The following is a 16,287-nucleotide window of genomic DNA, read 5'->3' as shown; positions in this document are numbered from 1 at the left end:
TTCCTAGAGTAGCAAGTAATCATAGAGATGCATAAGCATCTGGTCCTAAAGGTCAGAGAAGAATTTTAAAAAGGAGAAGAAAGTAGGTAAACAGATGAATACTGTAGGGTCAATGTCCTTTTATTATGCTTTTTTGTGTATGGGTGCTCCTGCTTGTGGGTAGTTTTGCTCGCTCAAAAATCTATACTTACTATTTATATTGTTTTCTAAATTCTATATACAGGAATAGAAGGATTCCTACTCAAATAGGTGTGAAAGGAAAAATCAGCATTTCAGTAATAATGTACAGACCACATAGATTTAGAATATTAAAAAAAAGCATGATACAAAGATTTATGTTTCTAGCCAAGAGGAAGGGTAAATTCAAAGGGATAAGATTTACTTTCCTGTCTAAACAAAAACCGAATAAAATATATGAAACAGCAGTTTTCAAGACATTGAACATTATGCAATGAAGGGTAGTTATTCCTTTTACTATATGAACAAATGAGATAAGACCTATAATTGCCCCAGCTTATTGCCTGCTACTTTCTCAGGCCATAATGGGGAGAGAGCCCAGACAGAGTTAAGAAGTTGAGAAGATGAAGTGGGGAGTCTAGGGAGGCCAAGGAAGCCAAAGTTCATAGGGCAGAGTAGCATGGAGGAAAGAGCTAAGCAGAGAGAGGAAGAAAGATACCTGGAGATCTGCAGATGCATTTGTGAGTCTTCATCTGGGTACTGATCAGTACATGTGAGTGAGGAAACTACTTGAGGCTGGAAAAAGAACCACCAGAAAGGATCGGAGGGAATAATATCCATGGCTTACAGAAGGCACCGGTCAAAGGGAGAAACCTCTCAATTTATGTAATGTTAGGTAGAGTACTCAGAAGTGTTTTGCCTCAGCCATAGCAAAATCAATCCTAAACTAAATGCTGCTCTGGATCCTCCTAACAATGCTTATAAGCAAACTCTGAATGGATCAAACTGTTTCTAAGTAATTTAATAGCATTCCAGAATAAAGCTCAAAATATTTATAGAAATGCAAAAATATATAGCATCTAACAAAATTCATAATGTCTAGCATCCAATCAAAAATTATCAGCATGTGAAGAAGCAAGATACCATGATCCATATGGAGGAGAAAAATTATCAATTAATCAAAACTAATTCAAACGTGACACAGAAGATACAATTAGTAAAACAAGATAATCAATTACTATAACCAAATTCCCTATGTTCAAGAGGCTGAATAAATATTGTACACATTAAGGAAAGATAGAAGATGTTTTAAAGACCCAAATTGGGCTTCCAGGGATGAAAACTACAAGGTGAGAAATGAAAAATATACTGTGTGAGATTAATGATAGATTAAACATTGCAGAAGAAATGATTATTGAACTTGAAGACATAGCAATCAAAACTATACAACTGAAACAGAGAAAAATGGGGGGAAAAAAACCCAAAGTGCATTAGTGAGCATTTATTATAGCACAGATCTACTGGAGATGAGATGAATCCTTTCAGTTTTTGACTTATTCCAAATGTCTTTATTTTGACTTCATTTTTAAAGGATATTTTTAATGAATATAGAATTCCAGATTAGCAGTTTTTCTTTAAGTACTTTAAAGATGCCATTCCATTGCCTATCCCCCTCATTTTTTTTTTCTATAAGAAGTCAGCCATTACTCTCATCATTGTTCATTGTAGGCAATATTTCTTTTTTTCTTTGATTTCAAGATTTTATCTTTATCCATTAGATTTTAGCAGTATGACTATGATATGCTTAGACGTGGTTTTCTTGCATTTTCTCTTTGTGGGTTTCACTGAACTTAGATCTTTGGGTTGATTATCTCCCATTAATTTTGGAAAATAATCATTACCTCTTCTGCTCTGTTCTTTTTTTCTTGTTCTAAGACTCCAGCTACACAAATGAAAGCCTATTTGATATTATTTCATGGTTATTGGAGTTCTGATCACCTTATTATTTAAATTTTTTTCTCTGTGTTTAATTTAGATGGTTTCTATTGTCACCAGATTCAATGAGACTTTCATCTGAAGTGTTCATCAAATAATTCATTATCTTTTATTTTTCATTTTTAGGATTACCATCTGTCTCCTTTTTATAGTTTTCTTCTAAAATTTCCCACCTATTTACACATGCCATTCACCTTTTCCAGGAGGTTCCTTAATATATTTATCATTGCTATTCATCGTCGGATCAGGTTTTAATTGACCATTTCCTCTCAATAATGTCACATTTTTTCTTTTCTCCATGTCTCATATTTTTGAGCAATAGAAACCGAGGCAAATAATATTTATACCCAGAAAAGGCCACATCCTTTCTGTCAGGCTAGTAATGTGAAGAGATGAGTTAACCTAGTTCATAATTGGGATATAGACTTGACTTTTTCTTTAGTTAGATATAGTCCACCACAGGCTTTAAATATTTTCTGCAAGGGATCAGATTTTCTTTTCAGCTAGACTTGGGACCTGAATCCCTGGAGGATTTGTTTCCATTCTCCTACTTTGCCATCAGCCTTCCTCAGGCCCTGCTTGTCTGAATCTCAGAGGGATATCTCACATCTTTTGCCTCTGCCCCAGCCAAAATCAGTTATTGTTTTGTACCCACTGAGGGCCCCGAGTACCCCTACAGAGTTTAGTTCTGCTTTCAGACTGCAAGAAATCCTCCATGCATACATTGCAGAGAAGAGTCTCTCAGCTTTCTTGACCCTATTCCAGTCATAGGTTCTTGCCTCTTACTCATGTATGGCCTAGAGTACTTATAGAACTTGTCTCAGTTTTTCTTTAATGCCCTCAAAGTGCATGAGGTCCTGTACACTGTACCTTGGTGGAGCGGGATTCTCTCAGCATTCCTGCCCATGTTCCACTGATGTTAGGTGCCTGCTGCCTTGTATTAGTGTAAAGCCCGAGTGCTTAAAAAGTTTCAGCCTTAGCTCCACTATTTCTCATGACCACTCTGTAAAGGCCTATGAAATGTGTTGGTACGTGATGTACTCTACATTGTAAGGATTCTAAACCATCTTGCCAGCTTACCCTTGGTCTACAAAAATTCCTTGAAAGGTTGGCAATTTTCTTCTTATCTATTTATCTGACAGCTTTCTCCTTTTTTACTGGTTTACCAAGCATGAGGAAACTGTTGGGTCCTTTCACTCCAAAGAGAGGTTCATAACTTTCTGGATTTTAATTCATTAGATATTTTCCCCCCATCCTTAGCTCTCTGATGAATTTTTAATAAAGTATGATTTTATAGGTTATTTGGCTTGTTATTGTTATGGTAGGAATGACATTCTCTTATAACTCTCTACGTTCTAGACAGAAACTGACACTTGACAGTTTGATTATTTTCTTTTTCAATATATATCTATATATCTATACATAAAGATATATATGTTATAGTTATTGACAAAAACTTTGGAATTCCTCTTTCAGAATTTCTTAAAATTATTTATATTTTTTGAGTACCCTAAGTAGTAGAAGATCTTTAGTTCCAAAAATAATATCTACTTTAAAATAAGAATGATGTTTAAATATTAATATTAAGTTTGTAAATAATGCTGATGGTGAAATTTAATGTTTTTAGCAAAAAGTGTAATTATAAAATAGATTGATTTTCTAATGATTCTTTCAAACACCTTTTGAGGCAATTTTATACAAATGGTTCAAAACTGATTTTGAGTGATGGTGGCATCATTGAAATAAGAAAAATGTTTCTTATGATGGCTGCTGAATTAAACAATAGTAATTTAAACCAAATATTTCAGAACATGTAATTAAAATTTTTTTATTAGAATTATTGGAGTGACATTCGTTAATACAATTGAGTAGATTTCAAGTGTACAATCAATAATATGTTACATATATATTGCATTGTGTGTTCACCACCCAAAGTTAAATTTCCTTCCACCACCAAATATTTGACCCCCCTTACCCTATCTACTTCTTTTCTCTCCACTAGGAATATGTAATTTTTAAATTAATTTTTATTACTCATATCTAGCTTTGAACATGTTTTTAAAATACTTTAAAATATTCCAGATTTTAGTTCTTGTACTCTGAATAATGCGAACAATTGATAATACATAGTTATCATTTTATGTTTTTTCATTAATGTAAAACTAGATTGATTTTTTCTTAGTATACTTGAAAACATATCATAGCCATTTTCAACTTGTTTATAATTGACAGTAATTTCAAATGAAGTGTTTTAGGAGGAAGATAGCTACATTTCATTCATGAAATGAAAGTGGAAATTTTTACAAAAATTGGGTGCCATAGAAAAGTGGTATTTTTGGAATTGAAAGTAACACAGCAGAGGGCAGCATTCTACGGGAAATCAGAAGTCACTAGGAGAATAGTTCTGAACTTCTGCCTCATGTCCCAGAGCCTGGTTTAAGTGTTGAGAAACATTTATTTTAACTGAATTTTAAACAGTTATGAAATGGAACATTTTCTTTTGAGGCTGAGTATTTTGACTGATTTTTTTCTGTCACATATAAATTTTAAGGATATGTAATGATAATGTACTGCAACTTTATGGCTTTCTGTGTACAGTTTCTTTTAATTGTTCAAAATGACTTCTTTTGAATGTCATTAGCATTCTAATGTTTTGAAAATTGCAGGATTTATTGCACAAAGCTATGTTTACAGTATTGTTATATTTTATGATTTTATGAATGCCTATTATGTCCCCATTAAGTTGTTCAGTTTTTATCTTTCTAGACTATTTTTTAAGCTTTTTATTTATATGAAAGATTTTTCATCCATCGAGTTCCAATCCAACAAATGTTATTTTCAAGCATTTTCTAAGTGCAAACTCCTTTGCAAATGCTTTTGTCTCTGACTTATTTTAGTTATTCTTTTTATCTTCTGCAGTTCGGTTATATGTGTTGATACATGTCAGATACAGCAAGCAGAGACTGGTGCCCTTCAGCAGCATTTTACAGTCATATCTCCTATATTAATGCCTAACTTAAAATTTTCCATTTATTTCTTTTCCTTTTCTTTTATGAAATATTTATATACTTAAGAAGAGTTTATAAAATATATCTGTACTGTTTAAGGAATACTTGTAAAACAAATACTTGTGTAATCCAATTTATAAAATAAAACTTTGGCAGCAACCAAGAGCATCCACCTAATTTGTGGTTTCCTCCCTAACTAAAATCCTATCCCTTCTTCTGGGAGGTGTCCTCTGTTCTGCATTTGTGGTAATTTTGAGCATTTGCAAAGTGCAAGCTCATTTGCAAATGCTTTTGTCAAAATGATAATCATATCTTTCTTTTTCTTTATGTTTGTATAACCTATATATGTCCCTAAACAATGGTCTGGTTTGCCTGCTTTGAACTTAATATGAGTGGAATCATACTGTTGGAATTATTTTTATTTATCTTCTTTGGTTCAATATTGTGTTTTCAATGTCATCCATAGTATATAGCATTGGGCTATATCATTTTATTGGTGATATACTATTTCATTGCATGAATATTTCTCAACTCAGTCATGCTGCTATAAGTGGACATTCAGGTTGTTTGAAATTTTTGGTTACTGTAAATATGTTTTGGTTACTATAAATATGGTGCATATGTTTATATGTTTTTAGGGTAGGTATTGGCATATTTTAACATTTCCCTAGTGGAATACCTCTTGGATTTTGATATCCAAACTTTAGAATATAGGTGTCTTTGCAATCTACTTGTCAGCTGATGTCTCACATGAAAAATTTGTATTTATGTCCCCTAAACTCAAAACTACATTTTAAAAAAACAAAACAATGTGTACAGGGGGCAGGCTGAGGGGAAGTCTTGAATTATGTTCCAAATAGAATTGTTAAGTGTGAATGTTTTGAAAGGTACAGCCAGAATTGACAAAGGGCATGTATAATAGTTAATTATATGGGTCAACTTGACTGAAGAGGTAACTAGATATTTGATTAAACATTATTCTGGGTATATCTGTGAGAGTGATTTTGGATGAGATTAACATTTGATTAGATAGAGTGAGTTAAACAGATTGCCCTCTCCAATGTGGGTGAACCTCATCTATTTCATCGACAGCCTGAAGAGAACAAAGGCTGAGTAAAGAATTTGCTTTCTCTTCCTATCTTCTAGCTGGAACATTGGTCTTCTCCAGCCTTCAGACTTGGACTTGGACTGGAACTATACCATTGGCTTTCCTAGGTCTTCAGCAGATTCCTGGGTCTCGACTACAGATCTTTGGACTTCCAAGTGTTCATAATCACGTGAGCCAATTTCATACAATAAGTCATATATCGTAAGATATATTATATCAATTGGATATTTTATATGTACATATCCACTTGTTTCTGTTTCTCTGGAGAACCCAGGCTAATATAGCATGTTGCTGCATACAAAGCAACTGTTTGAAATAACCATATTAATATTTTAATGAACAATTTAGTCATTTTACATTTTAACACGACAGCTTGTTACTTATATATGTAGGTATTTTACTGTGAATTAGTTATGTTTTAGGAAATTGGTTGAGGTTTTGAATTGATACATAAAACAGTATAATTTTCCTTATTTAAAATATTGAGAAATACATTCTAAATTAGCATTTATTTTTAAAATGTCTGATTACAAATATAGATTTCTGATTTTAAGTGGAAAATGCTATACCTAAAATGGAAAGGCTGGGTCATATATTGTGTGTATCTTAAACTTGGCTAGATAATGCCAAATTTTTTTACAAAGGTGTGGTTCAAATATTTTCATTAGGATTTGTGAGAATTCTGTTGCTTACATCCTCACTGATATGGTAACTAAATATCCCAATTTTTGAAGAAAGGTGCTGTTTTACAGAAAAATGCCAGTTATAAAACATAGAAGGATTGTAGAATTAGAAAAAAAAATTTCACAGACCCAAATTGTATTTATAGATTAAGGGAAGGGATTATTAATTGGTGTCAAAATCATTAAGTAAATGGTTGATTGGAAACTGGCCATTGGTTAATTGCTAAAAGAAAACCTCACACATTATTTTTAATCACAAGAGTGAAAACCTTATTTGTGTACTGGAGGGAAAAACAAAATAACTTAGTATAAGAATCAATCAACTGTAACCTCATCCATGGTTGTTAATTAGATATTATGTGCTTTTTGATATAATGCTACATTAAGTATACACCACTGTCTATGAATTATTCTAGGCAAAAATATTTAAATTGGATTTATTAAACCTCTAATATAATGTGCAATTTGTAAGAAATGCAGGATATAGACTAACAAGTTAAATGATAGAATAGCAAAGAAACCAGACAAATCCAGGGGTATTTTGCAGAAGATAATTGGACTAGGTTTTTTAAAAAGTCATCCTGAAAAAGAAATTGTGATTGATTACAAGAAACTTAAGGGACATAAAATCCAGATTTAAGTTTGATCCTACATTTGACATTTGAATGAAAATACCACCTGTATGTGATATTTTTTGATCAAGTGAGAACTTTGAATATTGTCTTAGTATTAAGACCTGGAAATACAGAAATTAGGTAATTAGTAGTGGTGGCTCCGCTGGTGAAGGGTTGATTTAATTATGTTTTTCTAATTTTTTTACAATGCATATTCTGCTTCTGTAATAATTTTTAAAGATCACAAACTAGAAAAAAGGTTACTCAACCTAATGGATTAGTTTTTATAATTGATTAATTTTTAATGGAGTATGTTCCTGATAAAAATTAAGATATAAAAGATAAGTATTTTCTGCCTAATAATAATTCTATGCATGACTAGCATTTTATATGCTAGATAATCTCCTGGAAATAATAATTGCTTTGGTTATTATTGAAAAGACTACTCCATAGGGTTACAATTCATCTAATGTTTTCTTCTTCCCCCTTAATTATGTGCATTTTAATATGGATCTTAAAATAGGTAGAATGTGTTTTTCTCTATTCTTCCAGCATTATAGTTTTGGTTCCAACATTTTTATTTCTGTTATATTCAATTTATTAAAACAGAAACAAATTGATTAAAATAAATTATGAAGGGTTTATGTATAGATGGCCATCTATAATTATGAATAGTTATTATGCTCCCATTTACTTCATTACACACAAACACACACACACACACACACACACACACACACACACACATATGTGTATTTTTAAAAATATTCACCTCTTCTTTCTCATACTATATCTTGAAAGCCTGGATTATAACCTGTCAGTTTTATAGCATCTTTACATTAAAATACTTTTGTTGATTGATTTAATCACAAAAACAAAGATCAGACAATTTTGGTGCATGAATCAACTGAATAAGTGGACAGTAGCACTGTTGACATTTTTGTTTAATAATTCTTTCTTGTGCAGGCCTCTCCTGTGCATTGTAGGATGTTTAACAGTATCCTTGGTCTCTACCTACTAGATTCCAGTAGCACACATATTCTAGTTGTGACAATCAAAGATGTCTCCAGACATTGCCAAATGTCCTCTGAGGGGCAAATACTCCCCATTGGAGAACCATTGAATTAGTGCCTCTAATCATACTGACTGATTAGTCTGCTTATGTGTTTATTAGTCCATCTTAGACAATTCAATAGTGCTGTAATTGAGAAAACTTACACTAATCATTGAGTGTTTGGGGTTTATATAAGAGGGGTATCTACCTAGTAAAGATGAGTAGGGGAGAGGAATCATGGAATGCCTACATGGAGCCTGGAGCTGAAGTTTGAAGGACAAGAGGGGTTAACCAGGCAGAGGACTATAGGAACATGGAGGAAGGAAAGTCACTTTGCGGGGATAATGAGGAGTGGGCCTCCATAGACCATTGTCAAGGAAGGCTTCTCAGGGATGTTTGAGCTATGTCTAACAGGAGATTGTCATGTGGACAAAGGTATATGTAGGATGGTGTTGGAAAAGTTCTTCAATTTTAGTTTCAAATTGAGGTCAGTAACTCTGCCAAGAGTCCTTTTGAGACATGGTATAATTAGTCTTATGAAATAAAAACAACAACAACAACGATTGCATATGCCAATAGTAATTTCTTTGTACTGTAGACGGTCATCATATTTTTTAAATTACATATTTAAGAAAATTATAGAACTCAAAAAGTTACAGCAACAAATACATGAGAATATTCATTGCAGCTTTAATTTCTAAATTTTGAGAATTTTCCAGATATGTTTCTCTTATTGATTTCCAGTTTAATTCTATTATGGTCTAAAGACATACTTTGTAAGATTTTTATTCTTTTAAATTTACCAAAGTTTGTTTTATGGCCCAGAATATAGTCTATCTTGTTAAATGTTCCATTTGTACTTGAAAGAAATGCTTATTTAGATGTTGTATGGAGTGTCCTATAAATGTCAATAATAGAACATTATATTGACAGATTGGTTGATGATGTTGATTATTTCTCCTATATCTCTGCCGATTTCCTGTCTACTTGTTCTAGCAATTATTGAGAGGCATGGTGAAGTGTCAAACTATAATCGCAGATTTATCTATTTCTCCTTTCAGCATTCTTTTTGTTTTATGTATTTTGAGGTTATGTTGAGGTTAGGTGTGTACACATTTAGAATACTTAGGTCTTCTTGGAGAACTGACCCATTTATTGTTATGTAATTTTCCTCTTAAACCTTGGTAATATTTCTTGTTCTAAAGTAACTTTATGTGCTATTATTATAACCACTCCAGCTTTCTTTCATTGATGTTTGCATGGTTTATTTTTTCCTATTAGTTTTACTTTTAACCTATCTGTGGTTTTATATAAATGGAGTTCATTATAAATAGCATATACTTTTTTAAAAAATCCAATCTGGCAATCCCTGTTTTTAATTGTTATGTCTAGATCATTCACATTTTGTCATTTTTGATATGGTTGGATTAAAATCTACAATCTTGCTTTCTATTTCTTCCATCTATTCTTCATTTCTTTTAACCTCTTTTACTGTCTCCTCTTTGGTTAATTTGGCATTTTTCTTATGATTCCATTTTATCTTCACTATTGACTTATTATTTATACTTAAATTTTTTTTAATATTTTCCCTAGAGTTTACAATGTATATCTTCAGTTAACCAGAGTTTGCCTTTAAATAATATTCTGTTTCATGTGTAGAGTTTGTTTTTCTTTATACAGTACTGACTTTGAAAGAGTATATAATCATACCTACTACTAATTACATTATTAAAAATTCTGAAAACTATACACTTTAGACTGTGGCTAGCAAATGCTTAACAACTGCCTCAGGGGAAAAAAAGAGCCCTATTTTGTAGTGTTTGATGATTTCTGTGGCTTAACCATTTCAACCATGACCAATTTCAGGCTACCACTGTGACATCACTGAATGTGGACTTAGGAAAAAAAACCACTGCACTGAGTCAGTGCAAGCAGGTTCTAGCACACACTGCTTAGCCCAGAACATCCCTGATGTTTCTAAGCCATTTTTTTTTTTAGTTCTTGGGTAATATATGTATTTCCAGGACCTACAACTTTAAATTCTCAGGCTTTCCAATATCCAAGGAGTCTGCAGCTACATGTTTCACCCTTTACAAGTTTATCTTCTCTTATTGCTAAAGACTTCAAGTTCATTACAAATGATCATATCCCCTTCATAGGATTTCTTCTGCTTTCAAAAATACCATTAGAGGCTTCCATATATTAATTTGTATTAACAGGACCTGAATCAATCTAAAAGCAAAACAAAAGGAGATGCATCAGGCCATTCTGCAGTTAAGTTCTTTGTGACAGATAGCTAGCCCCAGGTCAGTTCCCCTAACCTTGGGGCTTAAAGCAGACATAATTTTGGGAAAGAATCTGAGAAGTTTAGAGAGCAACTTTTGCATGTTTTCTTACCAAGAGAATGTGAAGCATGGGTTTGATATAGGTTAGCCAGAGGTCTGTGTTGTAAAGATCCAAAAATAGCTGCTGTGGTGCTCACTACTAACCCAGTGTGAGTCAAGTGGTGACGATGGCCTGACAAGAGGAGATCATAAGCTGTTATTTACAACAGAATTGGGGAAATGGAACAAGTACTGAACATTTGGTATCCTCTGGGAGAGTCTGTTTTGACATAGCCTTAAGAGTATTTCAATTCCAATATCTCTCTACAGAACAGAGAGCCCAAGTCACTCATGGTAACTTTTCTGTAACTTCAAAAAATTTTTTCCAGGGGGTCTGTGTTGAATAGAAAAATTACAGAAGCTATGCTAAATACTTTTGACTGAGAACTCAAATTCTGAGACTAAGAAGGTTCATAAAGAGGCTACAGTATATATTCAGTTACATTTTGAATAATAGTGAACTTTACTGAGCAAGCACATAGGTTAGTACTTTCTTGTGTTATCTTTTCTCCACATTCCAGCATGAAAATAGTAAAAAGGTATCGAAAGACTCTTGAAGCTAATTCCTCATTTCTTACTCCCTTTTCTTTAAACTCCATATAATTCACGATCACTAATTTATCAACATTCTTCTAAAAAAGAAATTGGAACATAAAACACTTCTTTATGATAAATAAAAGCTTATAGGCAGAAGTTATAAATCATTCAATTTTCCTTAGGGATAGTTATTCCAAAACATTCCTTAGTGAAATATTATTGCTAATTAATCACCTTTACAGCCAAGAAATTCAGACTTCTTTTTTTCGAATATATGATTTTGTTTTTCCATGAGCTAAAGAATACTTACTTAGGTTTATCCTAATAATAACAACTTAAATAAGAACATTTTAAGTTACACTATAGCTATGTCCACATTTTTTCTCTTTTAAGCCATGTATTTTTTCTCAGAGATAAAAGGAATAAATAGTCATTATTTTGAAAATTAGAAAAATGTAGATAAGACTTAAAAATAAAACAGAAAAATCAATCATAACCCAACACTCAGAACTACTATTAACATTCATAGTATTTTACCTGCATCTTTTTGTGTACATAAATATTTTTTAAAATTGAAATTAAATTGTATATACAGTTTCAAATATTAACATTTCTACCTAGTACATATAAAAGAGACTTTTCCTGTCCTATAAAACATTTTGACTCTAATTATTTTTTGCTGAGTCATATTCTATGGATGCTTCAAATATTCCATCAATAAAATCCCCTTTCTTATAACTTCAAAATCCCTTTCCTATAGTTCTTTATAGTTTCAAAATCCAAACAGCTGTGAAAAGAAAAGTGTTTTTGTAACTGAGCTGGCCTTATCTAATTTGGTAGCAAGGTTCACCTTAACTAATGTGAGGCTATTTATCATCTATATTTATTCTGCTTAAAGTAATATATATCACAGCAGAAATATTAATGGATTATGAGATGTTCTCATATCCCTGAGGTATAGTCAATGCATTCTAAAGTCCAAAAAATGACGACTTTAAAAAAATTCCTTTCCAAGGGCTTCAGATCAGAGATTATGGATTTGTTTTAGATGTTTTGTTGCTTTCGTTAATAATATTTCACTGAACATTCATATGGTTACATCTTTTAGATACTTTGTATTATTTCTATGGAGTTATCCTTTACTAAATAAAAAAATGTACAAGCATTATTAAGTCTCAAATTTTTCAATTATTTCCCTGAAAATTTTACCACCAGCAATGTTCAAGACTGCATAGCCTATGGCATCCTCACTTGGCTTAGTAATTAAAAATCGTACTTATTCAGTATTTTTAAAGATAAATTGTATTACTTTTGTATGTAATAAGTTCTTTGCTCATTTTTCTGTTAGATTACTAGTGTTTTTCTTTATATTTTTACAAAAATTAATTAATTTCCTTTCTATATTATTTATGCCACATATTATTCTGTTTTCTATTAATTTTTTTGTGATATTTAGTTTAGTTAAATTCATTGATTTTGCAATTGTATATTTTATTATTAAAAGAGTGATACTTCTTGTGTGCAACATACTTTGTATTATCTGTATAATATGTATTAACCTAAATGAATATATAATTAGTATCCTCTATAGGTCAATTCTTGCCTACAATCTTTGCCAAAATCCAAAGGAGAGGATATCGTGGTCTTCTAATATTACCATTTCTGTTAATTTCTTTAGTATATTCTAATTTTCTTATTTGATATTATAAGAGAACATAGCCTAGTATAGAAATTTTCTTAATGATAGCCATTTTAATTATAAATTGAAATATTTACCAATATAAAATTATCTTCCTTTTATAATTTAATTATTTATCTTGATTTTTTTCTCTGTCTAATTTTACTATTGCTGCCTTTTTTTCTTTTTCTTTTCTATGTATCTTAGCCTATAATTTTTCTTTTAATTTATTTGTGGTAAATGTCTTATTTTAAGATTTCACCAGTATTATATTTAAATTAATAATTTTTTTAGTTTGTATCTAATTCAGACTCAATAATTAATTATTGTCATTTATTTCCCCATGACTTAAGTTCCATAACTTAACTTTCTTTTCCTTCTCTCTATCATGACTCTCTCTATTATTGTTAACATAATGTAATATATTATTTTCATAATGTAGCTTAGCAGAAAAGAGATCATAACAAACAAAAAAATTAGATAATTGGGGATTGCCACCCATTGTGATTTTCACACCTTATCCATGGAATTCGTAATCAATTCTAACAATAAGCTGTCCATCAGTTTTAGTTTTCAGTGTTATTATGATTTTATATTTTTTATGTGTTTTTATAAGTATTTTACTTGGAAAATGGAAGAAATGATAATGTTCTTCAGACACGAAGTAGAACCATTTAAGTTAACTTTTATGCAGGCTAAATAAATCATCTCAACTTCTTTAAATTAACTCTCTAGAGCTCAAAGAATAGTGTTAAATGTGGCAAGAGTTTGGGGGATAGCTCAGCGAGGGTTGTGGTTGTTTGTGGTAGTTGGATAGATATCCAGTTTTGCACTACAGGGATATCAGGGCTTACTCTCCTAAGGCTGAGGGGATGCCATGAAAACTTCCTTTGAGGCAGAAACAATTAGCCCCCATGGTTTCCTACCTCTGTTTTTCCTCCACTATAGAGCAGAGTTCCCAGAAGTCCTCTTTTGGCCAGGGAGATTATGAAGATAAGTGAAACCTGTATTGCTGGGTTGAAGTGCAGGTAGGAAGATAAGTGGCTCTTATTTTCACTTGTATCTTCTAATCTGCTAAATCTCTGTTCATGGTAGGAAAAATTAGCTCTGGGTGATTGTACTCATTTTATCTTTCTTGTCCAGCTTTCTTCTCAGTCATGAAAACTCCATGTTCCTGACTGTCTTGAGATCCTGAAAGGACTTCTGTTCTTGAAATGTATTTTGCACCTTTCCTCTTCATTTTCAATATGTGACTTCAGTCTAATTCTCTACGAGTTGGATTCCTTAAATAGATTTTTTATCTACCTTCCTTTTCAATTCCTCTTGCCATGAAATAGATCCAGCCTGCATCATTTCTTGTCTAAATAGGACAGCAAAATCTTGTTAACTGATTTCCCTGCATCCAGTCACACTCTCTTCCAAACTTTTCCCCAAACTTCTACCCTGGTGATTTTTTTAATCATCAAATTAGAGTATGCTTTTACCCCACTAAATGTTTTAAATGATTCACATTGCCTTCAAGGAGATAATTTAGCAAGACATATAATTCTCTCACAATCTAGTACTAACCCATCTCTTTATTTATCTATTAATTTATTCAACAGAGCCTAGAACATTATATGTGCTAAGTGAATGTTTTCTGACAGTAGTAGTGAATCTTTCTGGATATTGCTAATGATGACGACTGGTGCAACACTGAAAGAGATAATACTGGGAAGCAAAGGCAAACAAAGCTGTTCATAGAAAAGCAGCAACATCAGAAACTATTCTTCAATTTATTTGCTGGAATTTTTACAGTTAATGAGGAACGATGCACATTTAAAATAAAATTTTGGGGGGAACATTCAAATTACCTTTTATTCTATATGAGTAACTATTTAGGAAGTTTAAACAGAGCATTTAAATAGAGAATGAGTATTTCCATGATATCTTAAGAGTATAAAGGAGAAAACAGTGGTATTGAATAATAAAATAAAATTTAAAGAATGACAAGAGAAAAATTTCAAGTTTGATGGATAATGCAAAGGAAGGTCACAGGCTTGATGTTATGGGCTGTTGCAGGAGAGAGGTTAAGAGTGCTCTGGAGGGAATCAGCCTGGATTATAATTCTGGCTTTTCTACCTGACTTCTCTGAGATTTGGTTTCTTTGGCCAAATGAATAACACTGGTGTATTCCTTATAAGCTTACTGAAAGAACTCATTAATGGATTCAAGTAAAGAGTTAAATATAGTTAAGTTTTTAATAAAACTTAGCTGTTCTTCTTATTAATCTTATTTATCCAGAAGAGAAAACAGTATTTTGCTAATTTGATATAAGAAAGTTAGATGACATAAGCGTCAGCTGCTCCCTACTTTACAGGAAATGTCCAACTGTAAAATACAGATGAGAAAAAGAAGCATGTTGCCACCTGATTCTTAGTTTAAATGGTGGAACTCTTTTTGTTCCCTCTATCCCACATTTAATTATTTTATATCTATTTGAAATTTCTGACTCTTGTCTTTTTTCCTCTAAGAGTAAAAGCCTATACATATTTGACTCTTAACATACATTTCAAACTCAGCATTCAGTTATGGTAGTAATAGTCCTTGAAACTGTAACTTTTTTTCACTGTAAATTTGGAAAGCATTGCATCAGTTTGTTTGAGAACAGTCCCCAATCCTCAAGATATTTTAGAGAGGATTTTAGAGCATGTTCAGGTTAAATTAACTCGAAATGTTAAATGTTAAATTCTTGCCCTCGTCTTTATTTCTCTTTCTTCTGGGCTCCATTGTCTGGCATAACCACCCAAAGCAAGATATACTATGTTTTCGACTAAGAGCAAAAGAAAAAAGCTATTGACTACAAGATTGCTTTCATTTGGGGGGACATGCCTGGGAGGTGGGAGAAAGGGGAAAGGAGATATAAAAACAAGGAAGGACTGAGTCATTTTCAGAGAATTTACTTGAGTTATTTAAGGGCAAATATAGCCCACTATTTATATTCTTTCATTCTGAAACAAAATTGAACTTTGGTGAGTTTAGGTTTAGGGAACAAATTGTGATGATACCATTCATATTTATGTATTAAACTGGTATGGTGCTACAATGGAATGATCCCCTTCTCAGAATTGTGTTTTTGGGGGATGTTTGTGTGAACTTTTGAACTTTAATCTTTTATTTAAGTGTTAATCTGAAGCAAGATAGCCCACAGACTCTAAATTGTGATGTTATTAGCTCTCAGAAGGCATATCACCACAAAGATGCAAACATGATCTAAATACAAGGCAGA

General features: G+C 32.1%; 1 protein-coding gene across 12 annotated transcripts in view; it reads left to right on the top strand.

Annotated features, from left to right (window-relative positions):
• The window catches only part of FBXO4 (F-box protein 4), a 206,908-nt gene that overhangs the window by 27,785 nt on the left and 162,836 nt on the right, over positions 1 to 16,287 (top strand). For all 12 annotated transcript variants that reach the window (XR_896495.2, XR_002782882.1, XM_023536921.1 and 9 more), the window contains one exon: positions 6,108 to 6,238. Coding sequence is in view for 10 of the 12 variants with exons in the window: in XM_023536921.1 (XP_023392689.1) it covers positions 6,108 to 6,238 (131 nt within the window). In the remaining 2 variants the exon portion in view is untranslated. Of the gene's footprint in view, positions 1 to 6,107; positions 6,239 to 16,287 lie in introns of those variants that run through there.

This window comes from Pteropus vampyrus, unplaced genomic scaffold (genome assembly GCF_000151845.1).
Source record: "Pteropus vampyrus isolate Shadow unplaced genomic scaffold, Pvam_2.0 Scaffold172, whole genome shotgun sequence".
Lineage (NCBI taxonomy): Eukaryota > Metazoa > Chordata > Mammalia > Chiroptera > Pteropodidae > Pteropus > Pteropus vampyrus.
This window is presented reverse-complemented; position numbering and strand designations above follow the sequence as displayed.